This window comes from Phoca vitulina, unplaced genomic scaffold (assembly GCF_004348235.1).
Source record: "Phoca vitulina isolate PV1807 unplaced genomic scaffold, GSC_HSeal_1.0 scaffold57, whole genome shotgun sequence".
Taxonomy (NCBI): domain Eukaryota; kingdom Metazoa; phylum Chordata; class Mammalia; order Carnivora; family Phocidae; genus Phoca; species Phoca vitulina.
The window spans coordinates 10,113,653-10,126,661 of NW_022589760.1; the positions used below are offsets into that span (position 1 = coordinate 10,113,653).

General features: G+C 35.7%; 1 protein-coding gene across 1 annotated transcript in view; it reads right to left on the reverse strand.

Annotated features, from left to right (window-relative positions):
• Positions 1 to 7,423: 7,423 nt before the first annotated feature.
• Positions 7,424 to 13,009, reverse strand: part of LOC116623158 (dachshund homolog 2) — a 259,182-nt gene continuing 253,596 nt past the window's right edge. Inside the window, exon 10 of the mRNA XM_032390087.1 lies at positions 7,424 to 12,291. Coding sequence (XP_032245978.1) covers positions 12,287 to 12,291 — 5 coding nt within the window. The 3' untranslated portion in view covers positions 7,424 to 12,286. The remainder of the gene's footprint in view (positions 12,292 to 13,009) is intronic.

Below are 13,009 nucleotides of genomic sequence, written 5' to 3' on the forward strand. Positions count from 1 at the left end.
ATTCTAGAAATAAGTAAGGCAGTCTGAGAACCTAAATGATTATTCACAAAGTCCCTGGACTAAAATCATAGAATGTATTCTTCTAGCCTCTGATCCAAAGCATTATTCTTATTAACACTTAACCAGCTTCAGTATCTATCCTTGAGACCCATGTCACTCATGAAACATCTATTAGAGAAGAGTTCTGGAAAGCATCAAGGATGTACAACGAAGAAAATACAGGAAAGTATATTCCCTTAGAAACACGCTGAGTAATTAACATTAAGTGAAATGATGCATGCCAAGACAATTTGTCAAATGTCTACACAAATATCTACATGTTTTAATCACTCAAGATAAAACTGGTCATCTGTAATGACCAAGAGAACAAAAAACACTTTTTCTCTTCTCATAGTTGCAGATGTCTTAAGAACTAAGGATGGGTGGCTTAACCTTGGTGAGATATCTGAGCCCCTGAGGCACTGGACGTTTTTAGGGGCTTCAGATACCCTCAAGCCCTGTAGACTATGGAGTGAACACCTTGTACGTGGGGCCACTTCTAATTTTTAAGAAATAATGGATCACCGAAAAAGGAAAATCAAGGGAGTAATAGAGATAAGAAAAACTTTAGATTTATTTCTTCCTAGAGTACCAAGGTACTAAAGAAAAAGGATTTTAAGGGACAAAGGTAGGTTTTCCTGAAATAAATTGTATCTTTGCTTGAAGATAGCTTAACCTCTGTTCCCCTAACTAGCTATGCTCATCCTTCAAGTTGCAAGTGAGATACCATGTTCTCCAGGAAGTCTTCCTTGACCCCCAGGTCTTAGTTAAGTTTTGTCTCTCTATGCTCCCACAAAAACTTTGATTTCCTCCATGATATCACACAAAATAATGCAATTATCTGTAAGGACCGTGAAGTCCCTAAAGACAGAATCTTTTTCTGTCATATCCATTACAATATCCCAACATATAGCATAGTGCTCAATAAATATTTTTGCATGAAAGAATGAATAGATGAATGGAAGAAATGAATGCATAGATGATACATTTTGGAAGAATCTGAGTCTTTGCATGAAGACATTTTAGGCATGAAGGCATTTTCAAGAGATAGAGATCTGCATCAGATAATTCTGAATGCAATAGGAGATAGCAAATAGCAAACAAGTAGGTGGGGGAGAATGGACATTATTAGAAGCAGTCACAAGGACGGAAGAAGTTACAGTTATCTGCTGGATATAAAAGGAGTTAAGGCTGAAAAGCAGACCTCCCAGCATGTCCATAAGAAAACATCAAAATTATCATCTTGAATCATAAAGAAAATATAAATCGGGCTTCAGAAATTGTGAAAGTAGAGCATATATGGTATATATGTGGTTGATTTTTTTTAAAGATTTTATTTATTTATTTGACAGAGAGAGACACAGTGAGAGAGGGAACACAAGCAGGGGGGAGTGGGAGAGGAAGAAGCAGGCTTCCCGCTGAGCAGGGAGCCTGATGCGGGGCTCGATCCCAGGACCTTGGGATCATGACCCAAGCCTAAGGCAAACGCTTAACGACTGAGCCACCCAGGCGCCCCTATGTGATTGATTTTTACCTCAAATAGCCCCCTTCCAATATTTAAAAGTTTAAAATAATAATTTTAGTAATCAAAACAGTATTGGCATATAAACAGACACATCAGTGAATGGAACAGAACAGATAGCCCAGAAATAAACCCATGCATATATGGTCAATTAATTTACAACAAAGAAGTCAAGAATATATAATGGGGAAAGGATAGTTTCTTCAATAAATGGTGTGGGGAAAACTGGACAGCCACATGCAAAAGAATGAAATTGGACCATTATCTTACACCATGCACAAAATCCAACTTAAAATCAATTAAAGACTTGAACATAAGACCTGAAACCATAGGATTTCTAGAAGAAAACATATGGGGTAATCTCCCTAACATTGGTCTTAGAAATTATTATTTTTTTTTTGTATTTGACACCAAAAGCAAAAATAAGCAGGTGGGACTACATCAAACTAAAAAGCTTTTGTATAGTAAAGGAAACCATCAACAAAATGAAAAGGAAACCTACAGAACAGGAGAGAATACTTGCAAAGCATATATCTGATAAGGGATTAATACCCGAAGTATAGAAAGAACCCACACAACTCAATAGCAGAAAAATCCAATTTAAAAATGGACAGAGGAACTGAATAGACATTTTTCCAAAGAGGATATCTTAATGGCCAACAGGTACATGAAAAGGTGCCCAACATCACTAATCATCAGGGAAATGCAAATCAGAATCATAATGGGCTATTGTCTCATATCTTTTAGGATAGCTATTATCAAAAAGATAAGAAATTACAAGTGCTGGGGAGGATGTGGAGAAAAGGGAACCCCTGTGCACTGTTGGTGGGAATATAAATTAGGGCAGCCACTATGGAAACCAGAATGGAGGTTCCTCAAAAACTTAAAAGTATTTATCCAGAAGAAATGAAATCACTATCATGAAAAGATATCTGCATCCCCCTGTTTATGCAGCATTATTTACAATAGCCAAGACATGGAAGCAACCTAAGTGTCCATCAATGGATGAATGGGAAAAATATATAAATTCATATATATATATATGAATATTATTCAGACATAAAAAAGAAGGAAATCCTATCATTTACAAAAATTTGGATGGTCCTTGAGGGCATTATGTTAAGTAATAAAAGTCAGACATAGAAAAATACTGTATAATCTCACTTAGATATGGAATCCTTAAAAACCTAAAATGATAGATTCAGAGAACATATTGGTCATTGCCAGAGATGGGAGTGGGGGTGGACAAAATGGGTGAAGGAGGTGAGAAGGTAAAAACTTCCAGTTATAAATAAGTTCTAAGATATAATATATAGTATGGTGATTATTAAATAAAAATATAATTTTAGTCATTGGGAAAATTTATGTACCTCACCTTCTTCCCTGTTACAATCTAATTATGTGCTATTACTGCTAGGCAACCTCTGATTTCCAACTGGAATGTGTTCAAGAGTTTCAATGATGATTCTGTTCTTCAGAATAAAAAATACATTTTAATATCAGTCTTGTCATTTGTAATGTTTACCTTCTTAAACCAACAAAAAATACAATAAACTACTAGAATAGCTGATCTGTAAATAGAACCATCAGTGCTTTAAAACTCCCAGCTACTGGACACCTGGGTGGCTCAGTCGGTTAAGCATCTGCCTTTGGCTCAGGTCATGATTCCAGGGTCCTGGGATCGAGTCCCACATCAGACTCCCTGCTCAGTGGTGAGTCTGCTTCTCTCTCTACCTGTCCCCCTGCTCCTGCTCTTTCTCTATCTCACTCTTTCTCTCTCTCAAGTAAATAAATAAAAAATAAAAAAATCTTAAAAAATAAATAAAACTCCCAACTACTATGAGTTCCATAATAAACCCAAAGGATATACCAACCAGGGTATCCTTAGTAGCAAGATGGAATTATTTCATCTCCATTTCAGTGTATTGAGTGATGAGAGCAAGGAGTTTCATGGGGCTGTGAATGTTGTAGAAGTTCTGACTTTGGGGTTAACCTGGACAAGGAAGTATAGGTGGCAGAGGGTGGGTGACGGTTCAGTGGGAACATACCTTCTCAGATAGCAGAACAGCCTACATCTAAAAGTAGCAAAAGGAGTGAAACTGGGTGGTAAGAAAGAAGGTGAGGCGAAGTTGGAGCCATAGTTTGTAAGTAAAGGATGATTCTTTGTTATGCCATTTAGCATTCAAGGATTGCCTGTATTAGTAAAGGTGAAAGAATTAAGTTAACTGAGTCTTCAGTTGAAATGTTTTATTTCAAATAAAACTTTCTATGGCAAATGATTTTACTGATGTTTGTAGAAGCCTGAATCTAAGTATCAAACCTTGCTAAGAACATTTTCTTCATTTGATCAACCCACAGAATAACTCACATTTTCATAATTAACTAAGATTTTAAACATCTATAAAATTGATAACAAGTGTGCCATCCCTAATTACAAAGAAAACTGCTTTTAAATTAGAAATATGTAGAGGAAAAAGTAAAAGTGTTATTTTATGACATGTAACTCTCTCCTCCTGTACCATCTCCATTCAATCCATCCCACACTGCTCTCAGATTAATCTCTCAAATGGGTTCCTGTTATGTGTTTATTGCTACATATTGCATACTTTTTAGCATAAAATTAACTAAGAGTATGATGGGTTTAACTTGCTTCAAAAAAAGTCATCCAAAGATGAAGAAATATTCCCCCTATCATAACACAATGAATTACCATGACACGGCCTGAAAAGTTCATTAGTTGAGTTTAACTGCATTTGCAATTATTGTAGTGCATCCTGGTCACCACAGTTCTCTGATTCAAATACGTAAGGGAAGAGGCTCCTGGCTGGCTCATTTTATTGAGTGTCTGACTTAGACTCAGGTCATCATCTCAGGGTTCCCCGCTCAGTGGGGAATCTGCTTGTCCCTCTCCCTCCCCTTCCCCTCCTTTTCCTCCTCTCCCTTTCCCCCCTATCTACCCACCCTCCTTCATGACTCTCCTGTGCACACTCTCTCTCAGATAAATAAATAAAATCTTTTTTAAAAAAAATAAAAATTAAAAAAACACAAGTAGGTAAGGAAAATTGTTGATGGGGCATAAATCAATTCCAAAAATTTTAATAAATATGCCCGGATATCCTAGGCAACCTTACTATTACTAAATCAGTACATTTGCTTTCCTGAAATTTCTGTCTCCCATATTTCTAATGTATCAGGACTTAAAACATGGTCCCAGGTCTGTGTTCTCACTTCTATTATCATTTAGTTTAAAACTAGAAATTTTAGAGAAAGATTGCAATGTAACTGAGATAAGGCATAAAAGGGGAAATCTCACATGGTCAGTATGAGGTCAAGGGAAGGGACTTTGTTTAAAACATTAAAGAACTGAGCTTCAGAATTATCATCAACATCTAGGCATTTTATATATGAAATTACTTCCACCCTTTCCAATGATAGCTAACTACCTTTATATCTAACTTTCTTTTTATATCTCATAATTTAGCTGCTCATATTATTCAAGAGACAATTAAATCATGTGACATTTTAAAAATGTTTAAATTTTATTTCAATAACTCATCGAGAAAGAAAAGCAGATGTGTTTTATGTGTATATATTGTGTGTGTGCATACATGCATGAACATGAATGCAAACAGGAATGAAACCATTCTGACTCGTTTTGCATTACCTGCAACACCTGATGGATTTCTATCATTTTTAATGAGGAATCACTTATCTATGTGTATGATTGGGGGTAGTTTTTCTCTATCAAGTTCAAGTTGAAGTGGCAAAATTTTGGTTCACTATCAGTTTTCACCTTTCTAATACTAAAAGCTGCCCAACAAAAGTAGCTTCTTAGCATTATAATTGTTCCAATCCTAATTATGTGCCTACCTTTGAGATATCAGGCTATCGATGGTTTTCAAAGATCCTCCCACCCACCCCTTAATCTAAGATTCTATTATAAGTTATTTTTGGATCATCATCCACAGAGACACTTTTCCCTGAGTAAGAAGGCACAATGTTGGTATTTGTCAGTGGAAGGGGGACTTCATGACTAAATTCCTTAGCATTAATTTATACATGTATCAGTTGGGAAGAGTGACAACAATTGGATCTCCAAAAATGTTAGGTCCTTTGAATGATGTGGAAGACCCTTATACTAGAATTATAATTATAGATGAAGGTCCTATGATTATGTCTGGAGGTAGGAGCAGTTGTGTTCCCCCACCACTACTGCATAAACAGTGAACCTGAGGTCAGAGTCCCTGAAGTTTGTATGCAGCTAATCCAGCTCCTCTCACCAGTCTCAGGATGAATGTAAATTATACAATCTCCAAAGAGAGGGGAATGATGTGACACTGATCCTCCCAACCCTAGAAGACAGCTTATACCTAAGAAAGAATTGATATAAAATGAAACCACTGTCCTGCAATGAAGGAATTCCTGTCTTGTGCCAGCTCTTTTCTCAAGGCTAAGGTTCTCATGTTTTTGGAGGAGGGAGGTAGTGGTGAGGAGGAGGTTGTGGAAGAGTGGTCAAGGGTTTGCATTGAAATGGCAAGCAATCCTATCCCAGGAAACATGAAGGTGCAGAGTAGGCTTCAATCCCAGTATTTTCCTCTCCCATTCTCCCCAGATGGGCCAATGAGGTGAGCTTCAAATAATCAAAAGATTCCTATAGTTGCTTCTACTTCCTAAGAAGTCCCAGCTATCCACCAGACTCAGAACCAAATTGCCCCAACAATGCTAAGCCAGTGTGGATAACTGCTACCAGATGAAATGAAGCCACAGACAGTATTGGGCACCTGGACCCCTGAGAATTGGGCAGCAAAGGGCACAGGCCTCCTCTGGTCATTACACTAAGCTTTGAATAATGCAGCCCTGCTTATCATGTGATTGATTATTTGGTACCCTTCTTATTGTGTTATGGTGGAAGGAAGTCATACTACCAGAGCAGGCCTGCTTAGTCAACAAAAACCCATAGGGATCTTTCTCCTCTAGAGCAGAGAAAGAGCTTACAGTCTTCTCAGGACTCTTAAAACTTCCATAAATAAAGATGGTGAGGAGGTGACGGTGAGAGGAAACATCTGGAAGTGAGCAACATGGTTCCAAATAGAAGACCCACAGTCTGTGATTAGCCAGCTGTGGAATACAAACACCTTTTATAAGACAGGGTGAGGAGTAGAAGTGGCAATGTGTAGGAATAACTTAGAGGTTCCTTGGTGAACCAGATTTTAGATGGACTCAAGTATTTTTAGTGGGAATGGACCAAAGAGAAAGTGAAGACATTTTAAATAAACTAGGGCAGGGCCACAGTTTGGGTTTTGGTTTTTCATTAGGCTTTTAAAAAATCTGGCCTTGGTTTTTCATTAAGCTACAATGAATATTTGGATGTACAGAAATTTCTTTGGGCCATATAGATGCCCTTTCCATTTTCTTGTTCTCTACTGAAGGTATTTCTCAAGAAGAAACTTTTTAGAAATAACAGATGTTCAGAAATGATTTTCCAGTTTTTGATTCACCACAATCTTTCTGTTTCCCAGTACAACCCTTCCGCCTAAAAGCAAGTTCACTAAGCACACAAAGCCAGGAAAAGGCAACCTGGTGTGATTCAATAGAACAACTGAGGACAAGAATATTGGACTGTTTAAACAAGTGACCTGAAACAAGATGTATGTTCATATTTGTTTGGAAATAACCAAACCAGAGGAAGCTTTGCAAATACCGACCTAGTTCCTGAATTTTGATTTGCGCTATGACTTTACTTCAATGACTGCAGTTGGCAATTTGAAAATAAAAACTCAGTGACAAGTGACAAAGTCAAAATGCTTTTATTTATACTGAAGTTCAGCAAGTACATTTTTAACAAAGAAGGTGTACTTTAACTTAATATATGTCAGAACAGAGAAACCATACATATGTTTCTAGTCTCTAACACACTACTGCATTTTTTTCCTTAAAAGACAAAAAACCAAGCTGAAGTGACCGTAGAAAAGCATCACATATGGTCAGGTTACTTTACCCATTAGGATTTAGCTCATATTCTTAAACTGATCAATCAAATGCAAGGACAAAGTTTACATCATTGCATTTAAGCTGTACACATGTTCCTATTTTAACGTAATAAACTGAATAGATGCTTCAGTAAACAAAGCTTTGCTGATAAACACAATTGAAATTATTCCATGTTGAATAGTTTCAGAGATAAACTGGAATCACAAGCATCTTCATTTATGTAAAGCCAGCGAGGACCTTTCAGGCTGAATAAAACTGTTGTGCCATTGCTAAACAGTAATAGTTACCTCCTTTAAAAAAAAGAAAACAAGTTAGTTCTTCTGAGGAATAATTCTGATATGTGCTTAAAAATACTGAACTTCTATTTTCAGGAAACCAAATGATCTGATGTAATAGGCTTGATTTAGTATTGGTAAAATTTTAAATTTCTTAACATTTCTATAGTTATTGTGTCAGTTTTCAAAGGTCTTTCACGTTTTTTTTTTTTTTTTTGCTACATCATCTGTTCTTCCCACAGCACTGAAGACCTTGAAGACTGATAAGACCCATTCCATAAAATGTGATGTCTATAGTTATCCACATTACTTTTGCTTTTTGTACATAATGATATGTTCAAGATCCCTATGATTTACCACAAGGAAAAAGGAGTGTCTGGTTATCATCTAAGGTAATGATAGCTTTGTACATTTAGAATTCCCCCTCCCCAGATTAACCCTGACTGTGTATACTGCATGAAGGGAGACTAGCTCTGAGTATCAATTTAACCATGTGTTTGGTCATACTTAAATGTTGGCAATCTACTTAAATGTTGGCAATGAAAAGAATCCATACCATCCATATTTGGTTGTGTGGATAAAAATTATACTTGGAAACAATTTTCAAAAAGAAATTCTACCTCTTTTTGTCTAACCTTGCTCTTTTCCATAGCCATGGCTTATGACTTGAGTCTCTATCCAGCTACTTCATAAAATTTGCCTTTGGTCACAAAAGAAGAACCAGGAAAGAAAGTGTGGATGTACCAATCCATCACCTATGCTTAAGAAACAATTAAAGTCTGTGTTTGTGAGTCAAATGTATCAACTTCACACATGAAGGAGAGTATATTATCATTGCTGAACTGATATGCCTAGTCTAAAATATTCAGTCTGGTCAAAATTTAGTATTGTCAAGAGGAAAATATACCCTTTTTAAGCCTTGTGTATAAAATCTTTAAATACTTATTCTTTCTCTATAGATGTATTGTGGTGAGTCCAGTGGAATTTTCTGGATAATACTTCAGAACCAAAAATGAAGATATGGTAAGGTAATAGAAGAATAAAAGTCTGTGTTAGTCAGATGACCTAAAGGGTCAAACTTAGAGGGCAATTTTTGCCAAAGATATTTTGCCAAAGAGCCTGTGGAATTAACTTGAACTTTACCTAAGACCAGAAGAAAACAAAGTTTGAATTTGGGGGAACTGTTTAGTAGTCTGTCACCCCAGCAAATTGCTCAAATTCCTTTGTGGCACCTAAGAATAGTCATTCACATAAAATTCACCAGATAGTTGCTCAGTTTTCCAGTCTATCTCATCTTCTGTATACACAGCCTAAATGTCAAAGGAAAGCTCTTCAGCATCAAATGGAAAACAAGATTGAATTTTATACAATGTAACTAAAGCTTAAGTCATGCAATATAAATTGTGAACATCACAAACTTGAAAGCAATGGCAAAACAAAATAATATCTTCTAAAAAAGGTCCATAAGCACAATAACAAATGCTAAAAAGCAATCACCATTTGCCCTTTAGAAAAATGGTTTCTGAAAAATCTCCCTTCTTTATTATGTTTAATTACTGCCTTAAAAAAAAAAAAAAAAGACAAACATATCTGCCCACACCCTTCATTAAATGTGCTGGTTTACAAGACCTATCAGGAGCTATTCCATAGCAGCTCAAAAATCCTAAGAAAAACTAGGCTAACAAGAAGACAGTATTAATATGAATCAATGTTTTCTACCCAGAATATAATAAATTGAGATTTCATAGTAGTAAACCTTTTTCTCCTAATTTAGAGGATAGTAGCAAAATAGACTCTTGTGCAGCATGCTGTATAATGTTGACACAGATTCTGTTACTGTTTTACATATACCAATACAGAGTGATCATAAGGAAGGAGCCAATATTGACCTGCTAATTGACACTGATCCTTGGAGCAATCTCAATGTTTGCAACATTTCAATTTCAAAATGCATTTCAGCTATAATATGAGTGATTTATCATTTAGTAGTAGCTGTCAAAGTAAACTAGATAAAACAAAAACATCTGGAGCCCTAAATAGAGGAGAACAGTAGCTGAATTTCAATCCAAACCCAGTGTGCTCACTTCATTAGGAACAAGAAACATCTAATTAGTAATGAAATGTTTCGTGGTTTTAAGAGTGTTTGTACTTGAGTTCCAAAAGAGATGATGTAATATGCATTCTAGATATAAATAAGATTAAAGATCAGGAAGAGCAACCAACAAAGCCTCTCTAGAAAAATGTTAGGGAGCTTGGGAATTTATAAGGAGCAATACACATTGACATTTGGGAAGAGCTGATGCAGTTTATTGTTTTAAGATTTACCAGATAAGTACAAGGGGGGGATTTGATATACACAGATGTGACCATTTAAAAAATAAAAACGAAGGCCCATATAGTCCTTCTCTTAGCACAGTACTGCCTGATATAGGCATACACCATGGCACAGGAGTCTGATGTGGCCCCCTTCATACAGGAGATGAGCCTCTGCTGATCAGTTGAGTAATCTTTAAAGAACCACACCTGGTTGTTCCAAACTCAAGAAAGTGTGAGACTTGCCTTCTGTGGCATACATCTGAAGCTTATGAAAGGAAAAAGCTAAAATCAGGTGTCACAAAAAAGGCAGATATGTGGGAAAAGACCATAAGAAAACATATGAGGATTGCTTATAGTTCAATCAAAATCAATTAAACATATCTATTTGTAAAAAGACACTAGTTTGTTTTTAAGTGACTTAGTTAATTTGAATATGCTATTCAATTTCCCCTATAGTTTAATACATGCTGTTTGACTATCAAATGAGACATTTCTGGATGCTATATTTTTAGTCACACATCTTTGTTATTCAGTTCAGATGATATTAGTACAATTTTTAAAAATTGTATTTGTCTCAATCCATGATTTGTTTCTTTTTTTATCCATGATTTATTTCTAATTTGACATTATTCACTGAATTAGGTTAAAGTCAGCACACCTACTCTATACAAGCAGAACCTCTACAGTCTATCAAGAGCACAAGAAGTCAAATTCTTGTGCCTTAGAAGAAATTCCTTCAGAGCATGGAATGACTGGAATGTCACATTGATATGAATTAATGTAACATTTTAAAACATGTAGAGTAGGTGGCCATTCCAGCCAAAATTGCATGTACTGTCAAAGGGAACTGATTATTGGAGAATCAATTAAAAACTTAGTTGGCCTTTTGCATAAGATGAGTGGTGCTTTTGTCACATCAGCAATTAATTCTAGGGCAGATGTAAAAATAACATAATAAATTAGATTTTGCTTGATGTAGGGAGGGCACATTAGGATGAGGTTTTAAAATTTTCTGATCACTAGAGTGCCACTTAACACATTGGAATACTGCTCTATTAGATTCTCAGGAGGCATGAAAGTAATGATGACAGGTATTTCCCCCCATCCTTTGGCCAGGCCTCCATTAAATAAACAGTTAAAGATATTTGAGGCTATTTCCTGGACAATTCAAGCCAAATGACCCATTTGGTTCTAATTACTGGAACATCTTAGGCATCTGGTCATGTTTAGATCAGAGGGTGAACAATGGAAAATAACCATGATGTGACTGATCCATCATATCTGCCTCTCTTTCCTATGTCTATAGATTTTTCAGTCTGTTTAGTTGTTGATAGTTTAATAAAGAAGAAGTAGGATTGGAGATGGGAGGAGAGCAGAAAATAATAAAAGGGGTATTTTTAGTAGCTTGGGTATGTGTTTTTATCATTGCCTTCTTTATAAATAAGGAATGTGCTAGTAGAAAGGGATTAAATAACTTGCTTTACCATCAACAGATCAAAGGGAGAACTAGGTACGGCAAAATCTGCAAACTAGATCTGTCTATAATTCCCTTAGAGAACACTACAGACATGTTTTTTGTTTGTTTTTGTTTTTTGTTTTTTGTTTTTTTTAGAAAAGTGAGCTCCAAAGCAGTGATAATATTGGTCATTTGCACAAATGAGTTACTTCCTCACATATTTCCTGTTAAATCCCAGGTCAGGCAGATATAAAGCTATTTCACAGTAATCACAGCTTAAAGTGGGTGTGCCTATGTTTAAGTTTCTGTCACACCATTTAGAAATAGCATTTTCTCTGTCTCAAAAATTCTTGCACCTACTTATCCCACTAGGATGCTGTGTGGATTCATGTGATAACATTTATGAAACACTATGTACTCCATGGAAGAAAGGGGTTATAGAAGTGTAAAGTATCATGTTCAATCATCATTATGATTATCCCCTAAAAACTTGTGAAGCCTATTCTCTAGCACATTTTCCCTGTACGTGCAAGGTTCTATTTATCAGTAATGAACAAATAGTAATCAAAGGTTCCATATTTTAAGAATTTGAGTATTAATTCTAAAGAATTACAGCACTAGATAAGCAGGTAACTGCTACAGCACTCTATTCGTGCCTATGATCAGTTGGAGTTCCGGCATCAGTGTTCAGGCTGCACAGAAAAAACAATAAGACCTGGTCAAAATTTCATTATGACAAAGAAAATCCAAAATCTACTCAATGAACTTCGCTGGAAACCACAAAATGGCTTTATAGTATTTTGCTGTGCTATATATGTTCAAGATTTGAATGAATCTCTGTGTAATAAATGTATTATTTTATTAGACTTATCCCTTTAACATATATTCATTGGTGTGAGTTTCATTCTATTAAAAATGAAATTATACAAAGGTGAGCAAAACTGTAGATTTACAGTAGTTTAAAACTTAATCTTATTCTCTCAGGGTGATATTGACAATATAAAAATAGTGTAAATGATATTTCCTAACTCTAAAATATGCTTATGAGCCCCTTGTGCATGCTACTGTTTTACAATCTGCAGTGAAATGCATGACTAGCTTAATAAGCAAGGCATTAAGAAAGGTTTCTCCCCCTTCATAATCTAAAACATGAATAAAGATCCACACCATTTTCCCTGAGTCAAAATCTTTGTTAATGATTGCAATTTCCCCTCAGGATGAGATTTCCTTCCCTCACAGAATGGTTATTTAAAAGTAACTTCTCACTGTGTATTTATTTTTTTAATTTTTTGAGTAGTTGACACACAGTATTACATTAGCTCCAGGTGTACAACATAGTAATTCAACATCTCTATATGTTATTTTATGCTCACCACAAATGTAGCTACCATCTGTCACCATACAAGGCTA